Source organism: Oryza brachyantha, chromosome 12 (assembly GCF_000231095.2).
Source record: "Oryza brachyantha chromosome 12, ObraRS2, whole genome shotgun sequence".
Classification (NCBI taxonomy): Eukaryota; Viridiplantae; Streptophyta; class Magnoliopsida; order Poales; family Poaceae; genus Oryza; species Oryza brachyantha.
Genome location: NC_023174.2, coordinates 11644785 through 11665441, shown reverse-complemented (window position 1 = coordinate 11665441; position 20657 = coordinate 11644785). Strand labels below are relative to the sequence as shown.

Genomic DNA, 20657 nt, shown 5'->3' with positions numbered 1-20657 from the left:
AAGCCTTCTGTTCTGTTTCATCATTGATTTGAAGTTACCAAACTGTGCTGATATTGAACCTACCAGCTGGTTGTTGGCTAGATCAAGTAGCTGCAGTTGAGAATGATTTGATAGTTGCCAGGGTATGTTTCCCTCAAACATATGAGTATAGCTGAAGAAACTGAAGAGAAGGCATGCTTTCCCATATTGTTGAAGGAATTTCACCAGATAGTCTATTGTCCTGAAGATCTACCATTGTTAAGTTCATACAGTACCTTAAGGCAGATGGAAAGCCTCCAGTTAAGCTGTTGTTTGCCAAGTGCAATGATGTTAATTGACAGGTAGTGCTTGTCGAGGTTGGGACATTGCCAGAGAAGGCATTGCTCGACAAATCTAGAAAAACCAGTTCTTGAAGATTTGACCAGCAAGTAGGAAGATCACCATAGATCTGATTGCTTGATAGGTCCAAGAACTTCAGAAAAACCAGCTGACAGAATTCCTGAGGAAGCATCCCTGTAAATTGATTTCTTGATGCATCAAGTCCACGCAGAGTGGTGTGGATTCGTAGCACCTGTGCAATATCACCAGAGAAGTGGTTTTGCCCTATCCAAGCATAAGTCAGGTTTGGACATGGCGGAAACATTCCCGACAAGCTGTTATTTTTCACCACCAATTGCTGAAGCTGAGATCCGCTGCATAAATCAGGTGGCAATTCTCCTGAAAAATTGTTGTTGGACAAGTCTACAATAAGGAGTGGTTGCATCTGGCCAAGATTCTTCGGTACAGCACCAGTCAATCTGTTTGTGCCCACAGAGTGATACATAAGATTTGGCAGCTGAGAGATGGCTGCAGGCAGCTCGCCCTCCAGTTTGTTGTTCCAGAGTTCGAGCCGTAACAGTTCCGTCATATTACTGATACATGATGGTATTTTTCCAGTGAGCTTGTTTGCTGCAAGGTTGAACCACCACACTTTTGTCAGGCTGCATATTCTCTCAGGGATTGGCCCACTGAGTGTATTGTTACCTAAGTCAAGTGTTGACAATGCAAACATTGTCCCAACCTCCACTGGGATATCCCCAGTGAAATTGTTTATTGAAATGAGCAGAGTTTCGAGCTTTGATAGCTTTGCGAAAGAGCATGGTATTGGCCCAGAGAATCTGTTCGCTCTTAATTTTAGGTATGTAAGATTTGGAGCTGTCTTGGGTAGCAACTCCAGTATCGGGCCAGAGAATCTGTTCCATGATAGGTCAAGGTGCTTCAATTTGGTGCAGTTCAGGATGAACTCAGGAAAACTGCCACCTATGCCCATGCCATGCATGGAAAAGATCTCCATGGTGGGCATAGGAGAGAACTCTGTTTTAGCAAAGCGGTTGTCAGAGATATCAAGGTGGACAACTCTGGGGAGCTTGCTGAGTTCCTTGCCTATAGTGCCATTGAGTTGGTTGTTGTTGAGCCGGAGGTCAGTGAGGTTAGAGAGGTCTCCAAGCTCTTGTGGTACAGCGTGTTTGAAGTTATTGAAACTGTTAAATATGTGATCCGAATTTTAACTAAAATTATATTCGGATTAGTTTCCTAGTAGGTTTCTCCAGTTGTTTCCTATTAGGAGTTAGCTTAGTTTCCTAATAGGATTCTTTTGCCTTATCCTATTAGGACTCTTAGTTTTTTCCCTTATATATACTCTTGTAGTCTGCATGGGAAGAGGCGAATTCTCATTGTTTCCTCTGCATTGTAATCATATCCTCATAGTGCAATTTGTCGGTTGGCGCCCGTGGTTTTTCCCGCAAGGGTTTTCCATGTTAAATTCGTGTCTCGTCTGTGCTTTTGTCTTTAACAAGTGGTATCTACGCTACGCTGCTGCCGCTGACCGGACTTTTCCCGCGATCTACGGAATCGCCGTTTTGTCGAGATCAGGTCGGAGTCAGCGGCGACTCTGACTCGACGTCGCGTTCGCACAGAAGAAAAAGAAAGGAGCAGACGCGCGCACGCGGGAGGAAAATTGATCGTTCCAAGGACAAGCCATCAGATCGTGCCGTCCAATCCGCGCTACTGTAGCAGCTACAGTACAGCTACAGTAACATCATCGTTTTTCTTTCTAGATTTAATTGCTACATTTACCTGATCTTGTGTACCCAAAAGTTGTCAGATCATCTATTGTGCATCGTTCCGAGCACTAGAGTTTCGCGTATCTGCTTGGGTTCAACATATTAATACCAACAGATTCAGGATTTATTTCCAATGGCGAGTTTAAAGTATGATCTACCTCTTTTAGACCGAGACACAAGATTCTCATTGTGGCAAGTGAAGATGCGTGCAATTCTTGCATAGCAAGATCTGGATGATGCGCTTGATGGATTCAACAACAAAAGGACAAATGATTGGTCCGACGATGAGAAGAAGAAAGACCGTAAGGCTATGGCATATATCCATCTTCATCTATCCAATAATATTTTGCAGGAAGTGCTTAAGGAGAAGACAGCTGCCGCGCTGTGGTTGAAGCTGAAACATATATGCATGACAAAGGATCTGACCAGCAAGATGCACTTGAACCAAAAGTTATTTCTGCACAAGTTGCAAGATGATGAGTCTGTGATGGATCATCTCTCCATTTTTAAGGAAATTGTTGCTGACCTTGAGTCCATGGAGATAAAGTATGATGAAGAGGATTTAGGCCTTATTCTATTGTGCTCATTGCGTAGTTCATATGCAAATTTCAAAGATACTATCTTGTATAGTCGTGATACTCTAACTTTGCAAGAAGTTTATGATGCTTTGCATGCCAAAGAAAAGATGAAGAAGATGGTACCTTTTGAAGGTTCTAACTCACAACCAGAAAGCTTGGTTGTTCGGGGCAGGCAACAAGAGAAGAACACAGACAACAAATCAAGAGACAAAAGTTTTAATGGCTACCGCGGAAGGTCAAAGTCCAGAGGCAGGTATAAGTCATGCAAATACTGCAAGAGAGGTGGACATGATATTTCCTATTGTTGGAAGCTACAGAACAAAGAAAAGCACAAGGGAAATTATAAACCGAAAGGTAAGCAAGAAGAGCAAGGTAAAGCCGCAGTTGCTACTGATAATAAACCAGATGCAGAATTACTGGTTACTTATGCTGGTTGTGTACAAACCAGTGACGAGTGGCTTCTTGATACTGGATGCACCTATCATATGTGCCCTAATAGGGATTGGTTTACCACCTATGAACCTGTACAAGGTGGTAATGTTTTGATGGGTGATAATACGCCCTGCAAAGTTGCGGGCATTGGTACTATACAGATCAAGATGTTTGATGGCTGCATTAGAACATTATCAGATGTGCGGCATATTCCTAGTTTAAAGAGAAATCTCATCTCTTTATCTACTCTTGATCGTAAAGGGTACAGATATTCCGGTGGAGACGGAATTTTGAAGGTAACAAAAGGCTCTCTTGTTGTGATGAAAACTGACATTAAAATTGCCGATTTGTACCATCTATGAGGTACTACGATAGTAGGTAATGTTGCTGCAGTTACCAATTCATTATCGAATTCCGATCATTGGCATATGCTTCTCGGGCATATGAGTGAAATTGGTTTGGCAGAATTAAGCAAGCGAGGATTCCTAGATGGGCAAAACATCGGAAAGTTGAAATTTTGTGAGCATTGCATTTTTGGCAAACACAAGAGAGTGAAGTTTACCACATCTACACATACTACAGAATGTATTCTTGATTATGTGCATTCTGACTTATGGGGTCCTGCTCGTAAGAAGAGGTCATTTGGAAGTGCTCGTTATATGATGACTATCGTTGATGATTTTTCAAGAAAAGTTTGGCCCTATTTTCTAAAGCACAAATTTGAAGCCTTTTCAGTATTTAAGGAGTGGAAGACTATGGTCGAAAGACAGACTGAAAGGAAGGTGAAAGTCCTTCGTACTGATAATGGGGTGGAGTTCTGTTTTAGGCAATTTAAATCATATTGCAGGTCAGAAGGCATTGTGCGCCACTACATCGTTTCTCGTACACCTCAACAGAACGGCGTAGTTGAGCGTATGAACAGGACAATTATTTCAAAGGCCCGTTGTATGCTGTCAAATGCAGGTTTACCTAGACGGTTTTGGACAGAAGCTACTTCCACTGCTTGTTATCTTATTAATCGCTCACCTAGTTATGCCATTAGTAAGAAGACTCCAATTGAGATGTGGTCTGGTTCCCCAGCTAATTATTCAGACCTGAAAGTATTTGGTTGTACTGCTTATGCTCACGTTGATAATGGTAAATTGGAGCCCAGAGCTATTAAGTGCATTTTTCTTGGTTACCCTTCTGGTGTGAAAGCCTACAAATTATGGTGTCCTGAAACCCAAAAGGTTGTGATTAGTAGAAATGTCATCTTCAATGAATCAGTTATGTTGAATGATAAGTCTTCTACTAATGTTTCTGTTGAGAGTCAGCAGAAAGCAAGCGTGCAGGTGGAGCGCTTGATCAGTTCAGGACATGTACCAGAAAAAGAGAATATTGCTAGTAATCAAGATGCACCGATTATTGAAGAGTCAGACTCTTCTGCTGTTGAGCAGTCACCAAAATACTCTATTGCACAAGGCAGAGCTAGGAGAAATATTAAAGCCCCTCAAAGATTGATCGAAGAAGCGAACATAGTTGCTTATGCTATGAGTGTGGCGCAAGAAATCGAAGGTAATGCAGAACCTTCTTCATATTCTGAGGCTATTGTTTCTGCCGATAGCAATAGATGGATAGCTGCCATGCATGATGAGATTGAGTCACTTGAAAAGAATTATACTTGGAAATTGGTGGAATTGCCAAAGGAGAAGAAACCTATCCGTTGCAAATGGATTTTCAAAAGAAAGGAAGGTATATCTCCAACTGATGAGGCAAGATATAAAGCAAGGTTAGTTGCTAAAGGATATAGCTAGATCCCAGGTATTGATTTCAATGATGTGTTTTCTCCAGTTGTGAAGCATAGTTCAATTCACACTTTACTTGGTATTGTTGCAATGCATGATTATGAACTAGAGCAATTAGATGTGAAAACGACATTTTTATATGGGGAGTTAGAAGAAGACATCTATATGGAGCAACCGGAAGGTTTTGTTGTTCCTGGTAAAGAAAACCTTGTCTCTAGGTTGGATAAGTCCCTTTACGGGAAACAATCACCTCGACAATGGTACAAGAGATTTGACTCTTTTATGCTTTCTCAGAATTTTAAAAGATCACAACTTGATAGCTGTGTTTATCTCAAAGAGGTTAATGGTTCAGCTATATATCTGCTTCTTTATGTTGATGATATGTTGATTGTCGCAAAAGACAAATCAGAGATAGCAAAGTTGAAGGCACAACTGAGTAGTGAGTTTGAGATGAAGGATTTAGGTGCAGCAAAGAAAATTCTCGGTCTGAAAATTACCAGAGAAAGACGGTCTGACAAGTTGTATCTTAGCCAGAAAGGTTATATTGAAAAGGTCCTTCGTCGCTTCAATATGCATGATGCAAAACCAGCGAGCACTCCTTTAGCTGCACATTTCAGATTATCTTCAGATTTCTGTCCACAATCAGAAATTGATATTGAGTACATGTCTGGAGTTCCATATTCAAGTGTAGTTGGTTTACTTATGTATGCCATGGTATGTTCACGTCCTCACTTATCACATGCATCGAGTGTTGTCAGTAGATACATGGCTAATCCTGGCAAAGAGCACTGGAAAGCAGTTCAATGGATTTTCAGATATCTACGAGGTACTTGTAATGCTTGTTTGCAGTTTGGGATGTCTAGAGATGGACTTGTTGGTTATGTGGATTCAGATTTTGCTGGAGATTTGGATAGGAGAAGATCGCTTACAGGTTATGTTTTCACTATTGGAGGTTGTGCTGTTAGTTGGAAGGCAAGTTTGCAAGCAACTGTTGCCTTATCTACTACCGAAGCAGAGTACATGGTTATTTCTGAAGCTTGCAAAGAAGCTATTTGGCTCAGAGGCTTGTATACTGAGCTTTGTGGAGTTACGTCTTGCATAAATATATTTTGTGACAGTCAAAATACAATTTGCCTTACAAAGGATCAGATGTTTCATGAGAGAACTAAGCACATTGATGTCAGATATCACTTTATTCGAGGTGTTATTGCTGATGGTGATGTTAAGGTATGCAAGATAAGTACTCATGATAACCCAGCTGATATGATGACAAAGTCAGTTCCTGCCACTAAGTTTGAGCTTTGCTCAAGCTTGGTTGGTGTTACAGTATAGTCCAAGAGACTATTTGGCGCGCAATAAATTTGACCTATGAGGTGTTTGTTGGGGGTTGATGATTTTTATGCTACAAGAGGAAATTTGTCTCAAGGTGGAGATTGTTAAATATGTGATCCGAATTTTAACTGGAATTATATTCGGATTATTTTCCTAGTATGTTTCTCCTAGTTGTTTCCTATTAGGAGTCAGCTTAGTTTCCTAATAGGATTCTTTCGCCTTATCCTATTAGGACTCTTAGTTTTTCCCCTTATATATACTCTTGTAGTCTGCACGGGAAGAGGCGAGTTCTCATTGTTTCTCCTGCATGGTAATCATATCCTCATAGTGCAATTTGTCGGTTGGCGTCCGTGATTTTTCCCGCAAGGGTTTTTTACGTTAAATTCGTGTCTCGTCTGTGCTTTTGTCTTTAACAGAAACTAAGGTCAAGATATGTCAGTGCCTTCAGTTGGGAGATGCTTGCTGGGATTGCGCCAACCAGGTGATTTTTGCATAGGTTGAGCTCGATGAGGTGCGGGAATGCAGTGAAGTTGAAGGCATCAAGATGACCCTTGATGTGAGCTTCAGGAAGGTGAAGCTTGATGACATGCTCAGTAGCATTGCACAGGACACCATACCATGAGCAGGTGGAATTGGCTGGTGACCATGAGGATATGGGGCTTAGGTTTATGCTGTCCAGAGTGGACTTCCACTGGAGAAGCGCCATTGATTCCTGCCTGTTGTTTGTGCTGGTTGTATGGGCTCTGCATACGAGGATGAAGATGCACAGAACAAAGACTTGGTTGGGTAATGCCATGATTGGATGCTGGTATGGGTATGGGTAAAGTCCCAAGTGCAATTTATAGAACCAAAATGAAGTCATGGAACATGGAACAGTATCTTGAAAAATGATGATGGAGATTGGAGACTTCAAGCACATCCAGAATGGTGTCCTTTGGGAGGAAATTTGGAGGACTTTCGACGCGTCCTGAAAATCTCCTGTCTAATGGTCATAACTCCTAATGGCAATTATGCATTTGTAGAGCCTAGACTAGCTTTTTACTTATCATGCTTGCTTTTGCTAGTGAGCATACCTTTCATGAGTGTTCACTACGGCAATATTATTCACTTAATCACTTCTACTTTTTCTTCATGCTGGAATTGGCCATGACAAGCATGAACTGCAGCAGGTCAGGTCAGCAACATGGGCATATCACATATATCAGGTTGTGGTGGACTGAACTGAACATGCAAGGATATCAGTGAGACCTTATTCTGTTGCCATATATTTGTTTTCAGTTAACTTATAAGATGGATCTTCTTGACTTCTTTGCTGGTCAGAAAGTAAAAGAAGAGCGACACGGTATTGTCATTGTCATCAACCTATGAAATCTGCCATAAATCATAAAGGTATGGATTCAGTAGTGATGGGCAGCCAAACTTGATCAACTGGACCTGCCAAGTTATGAGTACTGGATACTTACTTAAGACTTGGGTTATCAACGGAATGACATATACTGATGTTTGAAAGTTGGACCTAGCTAATTACTTCTTCTGGAACATGATTATAGAACCACTTTATCGAATTGTTTTCCCGTTTTTCTCCATTTTGTGTTACCCTAATGTTTCATCTGTATTCCTCACCAAACTGCTAGTGGTATAGCTTCCATTGTAGGCATGAACAAAAGCTTCAGAGATTTTGTTTGTGAATATTATCTAATATGGATGTTTTTTATGCATGGAAATCACCTACTGGTGGGCATTAGAATGGTTAATCAATGATATTCTCAAAACAGCAGCAGCAGCAATACTTGGCAAACTGGCATGTCAGACTATTTGAATGTCTCAGGACTTCAGAATAGAAAGAGATGGGTCTGCCTAGCAAGATAATTTCTTTGAAGCTGAAGGTACTTCGTTAGTTTCTCTGGTTGGTGAGGCCCATAACGAGCTGCCATACTATTCTTAGCCTTCACAACAGTAACATATAGTAGTGTGTATCTTCTTTACATATACTTGTGCATGAGTACACTAATGCTTCTACGGATGCTGGCTTATCTGATGATCGCGTGGATGTTGCATAGCTATTATATAGGACTGTATACTCGCTAATGTCAACACAGGACCCAGTTTAGAGCTTGCAGATTTACTTCTGTTGGTAGTCCTTGGTCCTGATCTTTATAGTTTATACAATGAATGAAAACTGTTATGTTTCCCTATGAAAAGAAAACTCTTTAAACAGTATCCTCCTCATTGTGTCAAATAACTTCTTTACAAGCAAGTTTTCATATCCATACCCCATGCTAGCAGTTTTCATTTCATATCTACCGGTCTATTCATAATACTGGGATAACAAACCTGTCAAACTCCATTCAGTATGACGTTTCAACTTGACAGTTCTAAATTCCAACCTGGTATGTACATTTCATCTGTTCTGTTCCCAGATTAACATGACAAGTTATGAAATTGCACATGCCCTTATTTATTTTGAATTTTCAGAAAGCTTATGTTTGCTTTATTGAATATCATACACTTATTGTTACAGTAATATAGGTACTGTTCGAGACTTTGAGGACACAACATTGTATGCATTGGCACCTGATTTTGTTTTCAGCAGTGAACCTTCAGGCCTGAAGAACAATGCGCCTGAATTTTCTAAACGATAAGGAGAAGATGTAATCTTTATAACTATTTGTGTGTTTTTCGGCGACCTGCAAACCTTCATTCTTTTCTATAGAATTGCATTACTCAATACTACATTATCATACAATTGTGGTGAGTCAGCTCAATGACTTATATTTTTTATCTGCAGTCTTGGATGGGTGCACATCCCTGCATTCTTGCAGGGGTCATGGATGAGTTTCCCTTGCTGGGGCCTTTTGCTGTTTGGGACGCAACAACAAAATTTCCCAATAAATACAGTTCAATTACAGCAGAAGAAACTGGGAGTGATTCTTATGTTTTTAGGTACTTAATACTGAACGCAAACTGAAGATTGCGTTCTTGTTGTGGCCCCTGAACTTATAGGCCCAAAGTGACCAAATGTAGTTTAGTCTTTGCATTTGTTTTCTTATTGGGCAACGTATGGATTTTAAAATTTGAACCTTGTTATTTTATTTTAAAATTGTATAACTCGAACCATATATCTTACTGATAAACCACTAAACTTCCGTTCCATTGTATTTGCACACACTCATGTTTGAACCGATTCTCAGTTTCTCATCACATCCCAATTGCTGCAAATTAAGTAGCAGGTTTTGGCCTTTTTTAACATTAATGTTTTGTTAATAAACCCTTTTTAAATATTGTAAAACCGGATCCTAAGCCAGACTTCTTGGCATGGCAAGGAGGTGGTCAGAATTTGACAAGCTTTTGTGTTCTCTTGTGTAAAGCTCACGATAGTAGTAGAATCATAGACCTATTAAGGTGTAACCAGGGAGGCATGCGTTTCTCAGTTAAGTACAAAGCAATCAAGTATGGGGAGGTCGTCTCTAAAAAGGACATGATTTGGAAACTCAGATTACCGGTAAAAATTAAAATTTTCTTGTGGTACATAAAGAGTGGAGTAATTTTAACAAAGGATGATTTAGCCAAAAGGAAGTGGAAGGGTAGCGTTAACTGTTGTTTTTGTGATGCTAACGAGTCAATTCAACACCTTTTCTTTGGTTGAATCTTGGCAAGATTCATGTGAAATGCAGTCTTTATATCTTTTGAAATTCACCCGTCTAGGAATGTTGCTAGTATGTTCGGCAATTGGCTAAAGGGGATACAACCCAAGCTAAGAGCTCAAATCCACAAGGCAACTTTGTGTCGGGCGTTTTGGTTACGTCGGAATGATATAGTTTTTAATGGCTCCAATACTAATTATTTTGTAGCAGGTGTTTTTTAGGGACTTTTTGCGCAAGACAATGGTCTTTGGTACTTAAGGAGGAAGATGGCCAAAAAGTGAGAGAAGGTTGCTTGATGCTGGAGAAGAGAGTTTCTGGCTTTTTCGCAATGAAGGGGTGGAACTTAAGAAAAAGATTGGGAGATTAATACTCTCTTGTTTTCTTGTATGATTTGGTTGAAACTTTGTATTAACTTTTTAACAATTGTTGTTGCTAGAGCCTAAGTGGTCCGGTCTAGTTGCTTGGGATGGTGTTAAACCTTTTGTAAGGATTTGGATCTATGTATTCTTGTAAGTTTCCCTTGAACTGTCTACATCCTTTTTTGAGTGTAGAGGTAAGTTTAATCCATTATCTTAAAAAAAAGTTGTAACCGGATAGTAACCTGTTTTAAAATGGTGTGGCATCGAAAGCAACCAGCAGAAATATGTTAAACTTCAATTTTGAGGTTTGAAATAATCGTCTCGTTAATCTGTTATAATCGGGCTTTATATTATCGTTCTTTTTCAAGTATATTTGGTCCTGTTCACACACACGCACACAAACGAAAAAAAAAGGGTTTGAATTTAAATATTCGATTGACCTTTGGTGCGATAAATTCCAATAACTGGCCAGCACATAAGGCCAGTGCCTCTTGCAAATACCTTTTTTTAATAATAAAACCTTGGGCCTAACTCGCAGCAATTAAATGCTCAATCAACAGGGCAGTGCTACTGTGCTAGAACCTAGAAGCACGTAACTATTTCCTCCGTCTCAAAATAAGTTTATTTTTTAGTTTTTATACAATATTTGACTTTTATTTTATTTAAATATTTTTATGATTAATATTTTTATTGTTATTAGATGATAAAACATAAATAATATTTTACGTGTAACTAATTTTTTTTAATTTTTTTATATTTTAAATAAGACCGATGGTCGGACATAGAAATCGAAAAATAAATTTTTTTGGACGGAGACGGTAACAGTTTCGGCGACGTGTGGGATATATATATATAGCTTATTCCTTACAATTTTACTTGACTCTTGTGCTTATGGTTCTCTTGTCTTTTTGTTATGCCTATGTTTATAAATTCAAAATTTAAATTTTAAAATATAAATTTAGAGTTGATTTTAGAGTTTTCGTTATAGTTTATTTTATAGCCTTGCTTCCCTTTACTCCTATTAAGAGTAAAATCTCGAGGTTTTAGTACGAAACTACTGTATATCTTACCTTGGTCGTACAAACTTTTTCTTTGGGAGAAAAGTCTGTTTTACTCAAACTTTATGGCCGGAACAATGGTTTCCGTTACCACGATAACCGCCGCGGTTACTGCGGTAACCGGCCTTACCACCGAGATGCGGTATGGTTTTGAGTTTAAATTTAAAGAGAATTTAAAATTTTTGAGGAAATTTAATGGAAAAAATATATGTTGTATATGTTGATATATATTATAGTTTGGTCAAAGAAATTCATGAAAAAAGTGTATTTTCGGCGTAATTAAAAATCATAACAAAAAATTTTGGAGGAAAAAAATAAAAAAACCCTATTGCAAATAATATTTCGTAAGAAGATGGTTAATAATATTTTGTTGTTGAGTCATTATCAATTTGCACCAAAAAAATAAGAAAAAATAAGAAATAAGATGGTTAATAATATTTTACACGTTGTAGATAATATTGAAATACAAATATACAATAATAGATATAGAAAAAATATTCATGGAGGAAAATTATTTGTGTATGTTAATACATACATAATAGTTTTGTTCGTAATAACGGGTAGTAGATATATTTGTGACACAACAATTAAAATAAAGTTGTTGTTACTTGTTATTGATATAAATTATTTGGTGAAGGGTGATATGATACTATATATTTGTGTAATGTCAAGAATTTAGAAAATGTCATGTCAAAATTTTCTTGTTTTCCCAATAATATGTCCTAAATGTCACAAATATAGTCACAAAATATTTTCTTACATTTTTTTGTATTTTTCAGATTTTTAATTTTGTTTTTTGCATTTGACATCTCACAAGTTTTCTTGTTTTCAAATCTTCTTCTCCCGTGGTTTCCTCGTGGTAACTGTGGTTTTCGCAGCCAAAACTACGTGGTTTTGCACGGTTTCCGCCGTTCTCATGCACTCTTTCGAAAAGTACTAGCCGCGGTTACCATGCGAAACCACGCGAAAACCGCGCAAAAACATGCAGTAACCGTGAATATCGCACGGTTTTAATTTCAAATTTTTGATTTTTAAATTTATCGTGGTTTTTACGGTATCCGCGGTTACTGTGTGGTAACGTTACCATGGTAGAGACGGTAAAAACGGGAAGTTGAACCCTGGCCGGAACACTTAACCCTCCAAACTGTTTTTGGGCTTATATTACAGCCATGAACTAAGGAAATTGACACATTTTACGCCTTAATAGTATTTCTACTTGTGCAAGAAATAGTTTTAAGGGAGTACACAATATAGCTGATTAATGATTCTACACGTTGGAGTGCGAAGGAAGTGTGACAACTGTACAAGGTTTTAGGGAAAATTGCGAAAACTTCACAGGATGCCACCTTGTGTTTGAGATTTCCCTACATAAAATCATTTTTGCAAAAAAAAAATCCCACTAATTTATCTTGGTTCGATTGCCCCAATTGTCGATGCTTGTTCATTTCTTTGCCTCGTCTGAATATGTTACGTAACAATTTTTTTTACTCCAAATACATCTTTTTTGACAGAATATACCGAGATCATTCTCTATATTGAATCTTTTGAAGAAACCAGTCGCCACCAAACTAGCTCTATGGGACAAGCAAACCAATTCATCTTTCGACGACCTTGATATCCAATAAGGTAGACTGATCACCATCACCCAATGACCCAATGATATGTTGGGCATCTTGAATGAGAATGCCATGTTGCATCCTTAGACCTAGCAAACATGAGCGGCTACCATGGCTCCTCTTGACCTATTAGTATTCATCGGAGAGGCTCGGGGTCTACGGCCTCCACAGGAACATGCGAGCAATAATAATAAGAAAATCTCAAACCAAGATAAATTACGAGGGATATATTTACAATAAATCATTTTATCAGGAGCAATCTCAAACTTAAGGAGACATTTGGAGGTTTTTTTATTGCCTCACGTGTCGAATAACTACATCATATCATATACATGGGTGCACAGTGGGTCTGATTGATTTTCCATATCTAAAAGGCTCTGCTGCATACGGTGAACGACGGTACGTTCTAACACCACTTTTGTGCTGATGTGATTTGTGAACCATATTTAGAGGCCTTAGATGCCCATTAATCGATCAGCTAAGCACACCCACACACATCCTTTCTGAAAAGAAGCGAAACCCACTGAAAATTAATCAAATTTAAAAACACGCAATAATAGCCGATCGACACCGGTAGCGTCCTTTTCTGCGTCCCTTTGTTTGTTTCTTCACTCTCTTTAGATTACAAATATTAAGTCCTTTTAATAGACGTCTACTAATTAACTTGCTAATACACCCTAATTAAATTTGTATTTTTGTTTGTTTGTTTGTTTGTTTTTACTAAGCTAGCTAGGCAGCTCCGTTCCAAAATGTGCATGGTCCTGATGCCACACGCTTCACCAAACATACATCTGGGCTCACGATTTGATGTCTCCCTGTCGGCGCCCAATTAAAGATTTATACATGCTAGAGTACAAAATAAGTATGTACTACATATATATATATATATCTTCAGGCAGAGACAGATCTAGAAAAGTTTTAAAGCCCGGACAAATTTGACTAGTATCTAATGCGGATTTTATGTTACATCAAATTTCAATGGATCACCTCCATCAAAATTACATCAAATTTCAACGGCCGTCCGAGGTAGCTATATATATAGGTGGTGCATCCCGGATCATCCGATGCCTTCTGGCATCCTTTACCGGTGAAGGATAGGTAATTAGTTACTTATCGATCCAAGTAATACATACCGTCTCTTTCCCTAAATGTTTTGATGCCGTTGATTTTTTTATACATGTTTGACTATTCATCTTGTTTAAAAAATTTACATAATTATTAATTATTTTTATATCATTTTATTTATTGTTAAATACACTTTTATGCATATATATAGCTGTATATATTCGATAAAAAAATTAAATAAGACAAATAGTCAAACTATATAAAAAAGTCAATAGCGTCAAACATTTAATTAGGGACGGAGGTAGTATTAGCAAATAAGATGAGGTCACGAGTCAGTAGGTTATTAGAAACATATGGTGTAATAGCCTCATCTTTTTTGCTTTTATTAGCCATAATCGAAATGGCTTATTAATGATTAAAATATATTTTATTTATGGATAAGATTTTTATGTAAATGTTCTTCGTGATCTAAAGCAAAGACTGGAAAAATAAATCATGATAAAAAAAACTTCAAAATCAATCTTAAATTTAAGTTTTAAAATTTAAACTTTGGCTTATAAACACAAACATACACGAAAATATGGGCCTTAGAAGGTATCCAACCAAACATGATCATCATCACGATTAATATGTAAATGTAATATTAGTAGTTTATCATAATAACAAATTTTCATAATGTAATATAAAATATGTGTACCGAAGCCGCTTTTAATATCTAAACAATAAATAGAATAGAACGATCAGAGGTTGTATGAAAGAAACCTATGTCCCCTGTATATACATAAACAAATAAATAGAGCAACTCAATTCTGTGAAAATTTTAATTAAGAGATTATTGTTTAAATTCTACAATTAGTAGATAGGCTGAAACACACGATCGCAATGAAATGTAATTTCGTTGTAGATAAATACTTCTACTCTTAGTAGTATAAAAATTAAATTGAAGGCTGAAAAATACAAAGCCACAAAATAGTGTTACTTAAATTCTACAATTCAAACTTCAATGCTGCTTATATAATATAGGCACCAAGAAAAACCTTACTTTTTTTTTGTTGCTTTGTACTATTATGGGTTTGTAGTGAGATGAATCTTCAACAATGTAACGGGTGACTGTAGCATTATTAGCACGAGTAAATTTTGCAAAACTACAACTACACTGATCAAATTATTGTAAAACTATATATTTAAGACATTGTATCCCAAAAAAATAAATTTATAATGTATCACAAAACTATAAATTTAACATCGACTTTTTATCAAAAAAATATATTTTTAATACTGAGTATCCCAAAACTACATGTTTAACTTATCACAAAACTACACATTTAGTAATTTAATAAGGAAAAATATCACATTTATAGCTTCAACATAAAGATGGTGCTAAGTATTTAAACTCTAAAATAAGTAGTTTTGTGATTCTTGACTTGATGAGACAATGTCTAAAATATGTTGTTTTGTGATAATAAATTTGGCACTAAATCTTTAGGTCTACGAGAGGATGTCTTATATGTGCAGTTTTGTGATACTTCATCCATCCCATAATATAAGTCATTACTATTTTTTCTTTGTCCCATAATATAAGGCGTGCATACAAACATGTACTAACACATATCTTTTCTCTATTTTTTTATTTTAAATTTTTCACCATCAAAATAAGGAAATGATTATAACTATTTCTTGGTCTTTCTGTTGATGATGATAGTTACGCCTTATATTATGGTATAGAGGGAGTAGTTTAGTTTTTGTAAAATTTACTCTAATTTACACCAGTTTGCACCGAGTTACAATAAAATATATACACCTAATTTTTCCCAAGCATAAGCATTGCAGTGCACGTAGCCTTGTTACTTTCTAGTCTTACCTAGATTTATATACAGCTAATGAATCTAGACATATATATAAATTATCTATATTCATCAATTGATAAATTTAGACAAGGATAGAAAATCTTACAATATAAAACAAAACAAAGGTAGTATTATTTTGGCAGCAACCTTCCTGTATATAGTTTTTCGGGAAAGGAACCAAATCCATGTATTTAATAGCTTAGCTAATGACATATCACATATATCATTATCAATGACTTAATAAGGACTATATTATTTATGTAAGCAGCAGCACGTGAGATATATACGAATAACATTAGGATAGAACCTCAATGAAATGCTAAATAAAATAAGATTAATGAGACTGAACTTTTAAGTTTTAACAAACATCCCAATCACAATTGTTCACAACCACTTTCTCCGGCCTCATGTGCCTTACACATTTTTGTACTTGTACCTTGCATCAGCACTCAATGCCTCAGAATTAGGCACCATCTAGAACACCACTTTTTTTTGGTACTATAATTAATCTTTTATAATAAAACTGAAATTAGACATTTATGTCCTATACTCCGATATTATTGAATAATGAACCCTCTTCACCATGCCCTACGCATGAGATTGCATCTATTTTTTTAAAAGGAAATAGGATAGTGCAGAACCAAAGAGCACATATATCAAACACCCCCACCAACTCAGTTTTGCTAAAATGAGTTGCGACTCATGCACTGCTTTATGAGTCAGGGTCAAAAACATATCAAATCATCTCTAAATTTTGATTTATATGGCTCAATAATTTTTTCATATAAAATCTTATAGCACGCAATAAAAATTCATGATAATATATGTAACAATTAAAAATATTTTATTTAGAAAATTATAATAATGATGGGTTAATAATAATTTTCTTTAATTAAAATTCAGTAGCAACACATGGATAATAGGTTAATTTCAAATAAACATAGAAAAGCGGCATGCGACCTTGCACCCTAACAAAAGCCCTGGAACACCCTCGTTTCTACACAAGCTTATACCATACTATATATATATATATATATATATATATATATATATATAATATTACATACATAGATATACTTTCTCTATAAGTTTGATAGTATCATGGATTTATAATGGTAAATGTTTGTAGGGTGTGCATTAAAATGTGTTCGCTTGCATATATGCTTGTGGTGTGCATTGAGGTGGTAATGGACCAAGATTTTTTAGTCCTTTTACAACTCTACTTAATCCTTAAAAAAATCTAACTTAAAAATCTATAAAATTTTAATCCATCCATTTTGGATCAACACTTAAATTTTATAAGAAAAAAAATTAAACCCATCACCACATGTACTGTTGTGTACGTCCATGTGTTTGACAGGGGTGGAGCTAAAAGAAAATAAGGGATGCCACCCATTTATTTTGAACTGGTTTCGCAAAGAGCAGCTCTGCCCCCGGTGTTCGATGTAATCTGAAAAGAAAATGGAAATACAGTGCTACCTTACACGCTTGCCCCTTCAAGCTGCACGTCGTACGTGGCAGCGTTTGCTTGCCGCACCACCTAACATGCAGCAAAATGGCCAAAAATTGGATGATTTTACTGCTATAATTTGAAAGGTGTTTTTCTAAAAAAAAATTCTGCAAAACATTTTTTTTGGGCCTATGGAATAACTGGAGGAAGGACAACATACATTTTTCTATACAAAAGAAAGGAAGGGAAAAAACTTCAGATATTTCAAGTCTATTCGGTTTAGAGGAATCTTGTGAGAATTCTAGAATAGAATTTTTTCATGTGAAAATCCTGTAAAATTTCTGTGCTCCAAAAGGAGCACATTCCATGTGAAGCCTCTCCTCCAATTACCAAATGATTTCTCTCTATAAACCAGGTTGGTCAGAGGCTCTAATTGTGTGCATGAACCACTGGAAGGCTGCCTGTCTACTACTACTCATCATACATCGTCTCAACCGGTGATACTGTTGCCTCTTTGTTAGGTGAAGTTGATGATGCTCCTAGTGGCGTTTGGTTTGGTTGAGTTGAGCCTCCCTTGCTTATGACATAATATCTGCCCACGCCTTAATGAACACAATTTAAGTAGTTCTTTGACGCTGAACATATAATTTTTTGTACACATTTGTTTCTTCTCAATCTAACTTTTACTGTATTTCTTGATTGTGTTTGATAGTTTGATTGGTTTTATCTGCTAAAAGTTTTGGTTTGATGGTGCCAGGATGGGTGGAGGATTTTGTTAAAACAAAAAGGGTTGGCAATTATGTAGCAAGTCAGATTAACAGATAGAGAAAAACATCAATAACACTGTACCATTTCCTGTTGAAAATAGTAATAACGTAGAGAACAACAGAGTTCAGACTTCTGACATTGATTAGGCTGTTGGGTTTTTCATGAAAAATGAAATGAAAAAATAACTAAAATAAGCAAACAGGAACATGCAAAGTTTTAGATAGACACTCTCAATAATTGTGCAGATGTCTAATCATTTTCCCTGATGAACTAGCACAAGAACAGTCCCATGACATTGTGCAGCAGCCAGCAAGCTACTTCCTCCTCCCGAAATAAGATCATTTTTTATTTTTTGATACAATGTTTTGATTCTTCATCTTATTTAAAATTTTTTTGCGATTAATATTTTTATTCTTACTAGATGATAAAACATGAATAGTACTTTATGCGTGACTAATTTTTTTAAGTTTTTTATAAATTTTTCAAATAAGATGAATGGTTAAATATTAGGAAAGAAAACAAAAATGCAGATATTATGCGACGGAGGAGGTAGTACTAACTAAGCAGGAAGCTCACATTTCTGCACCCTGTAGCTGCCTTCTTTTCCTGAATTCTGCAACTCAACTTTCGTTGCACCTGTCCCCTGGTACTTACCGAACTTTATAATACAATAATTAAAATACCAGGATTTGGTTTTTTTTGTCTAACTAAAACTGCCCAGGAATTTATAAATTTGAAGTTCCATTTCATAGCCTTCTACCAGTGTGTTCAATTTGTAACCTTTGATCCTTGCTACACAATTCACTGAGCTGAACCTGTTATTAGGGAAAGAAAACATATATCCATCTTTGTCATGCAGGTGCTTTGTTTAAGTTGATTGCTTTCATGCCGGTAAAGTAGAAACACAATCTCCAATTGTTTGGAGATGCAACAGCTCCACTTTCCTACTCTATTACTCTCAGTCTTGGCTTCAAAGTTCATTTCTTACCCAAAAAAGGATAAGGTAAATAACACCCCATTCGGCCTAACTTGTCTGAGACATTGAGTAGAGAAGGATTTACGTACCAAGATAACCAACGGGCAATGTCACGGTACCTCATACTACTAGCGGTATTAGTGTAGTAGATTTAAATCTAACTATATATTTTTAATGAGTATATTAAAAATTTTATTTGAAACTTTGATAATATATATTGATCAATTCATCTATTTTAATAAGATATATGACACACAAATTTGTCGTAATGTTATATATTTTAGTTTTTATTTTACCCTTATAAAATTTCTACTACACCCACTACCAGTATAGTATAATATATATAATCAGAGCCCTTAGATCTAAAGTAACGAATGACTCACAAATTTTGACGGTATGTTAAAAAATTCCTAACCAAAACAACAGAGACAAATTCAAAGGCAGATTTATGCACCAGCTGACCTAATGGTGGTGCAAATGTGGCAGGCAGAGAGGAAAGAAGGAAGCACCTTGTAGCAGAATCTGATACTCTTGAAAGTGTTCAAGTAGCATGTCAGCATCATGGAAAGGGATTGCAGCTGAGGGACAGTAGGAGGTCACCATCATGGAAAAGGAGCTGCAAAACTATTCCTAGCAAGTCAAGGTACCAGCAGAGGAGGAGGAGGACGAGAAGAAGGCATGCAGTGCCAGGCATTGATCATCAAACAAGGGAGAGCAGGGCTTCGGTGACGATGATTGCGACGCCTTCTCTGAAAGCGAAGCCGCCGATAGACCATAAGAGCAAGTTTAATAGTATAGCCAACTACTGGCTCCAATTCATCTATAATCAATCTAATAGTCAATTCATACAATAGTTACATACAAAGCATTAACGCATAAACTCACATATCATACACACTGCGTCTTAGAGTCCATGCTACAAATGGCTACAAATTAGTAGCTTACTACTCTTCTCTCTTCTCTCTTTATCTCTTTAAAATATGTTTATAGCTGGTTTATCTTCTGCTTTTGTATCTAATCGCAGAAATTGAGGGCATTGTATGTAGAACAAGATGTGTCCTGAAAGTGAGATGAACAGGTGACATTGCCATGAGGTGTGTGCCTTTGAGAGGATTCAACCACCATCCTGAAAACATGAACAGAAAAACCAGTACTTGGGGCACCCATCATCGAGGTACGATCGATCGATTTCGCCTTCGCGACGACGTCGCACCGACGGATGATATTGGTGTTAAATTTAAGGCAGAAGACATTCTGATTCCCCAATGCATCACTCCAGGTGCAGCTGGGGATGCAAGGAGAAGGACATGTACCTGACAGGACGGTCAGGCTTAATGCTGCTATTGACTGAAAATTAACCTGAAAATGGCTGAAATGTCTGCAAGGGAGGGTACCCCCCTGCAAGTGCATCAAGAATGTGACATGAAAGAAAAGAACACATCTGCAGCAATGTGTGAATCATATGGTATGGCAGATTATTTTATTGTTCATTTGGCAACAGCATGTGCTTACCACCACAGACAAATGCATTTCAGGTGATAGGATAGTATTGGAAACAATCAGGGCCATGCTAGTTTTATTGTGTGACCTTGAGAAGAGCATCTGCAAAAGTGATCAAACTAAGGATAGTGCTACTCATAGCATTGAGAGGAACTACTGATCAAGTA

At 36.9% G+C, this 20657-nt stretch overlaps 1 protein-coding gene across 1 annotated transcript; it reads right to left on the bottom strand.

Annotated features, from left to right (window-relative positions):
• Positions 1-133: 133 nt before the first annotated feature.
• On the bottom strand, positions 134-1288 carry LOC102701408 (LRR receptor-like serine/threonine-protein kinase HSL2). Its single transcript, XM_040529860.1, has one exon. It carries the CDS (start codon positions 1286-1288, stop codon positions 134-136), a length of 1155 nt encoding a protein of 384 aa, XP_040385794.1.
• Positions 1289-20657: the final 19369 nt, after the last annotated feature.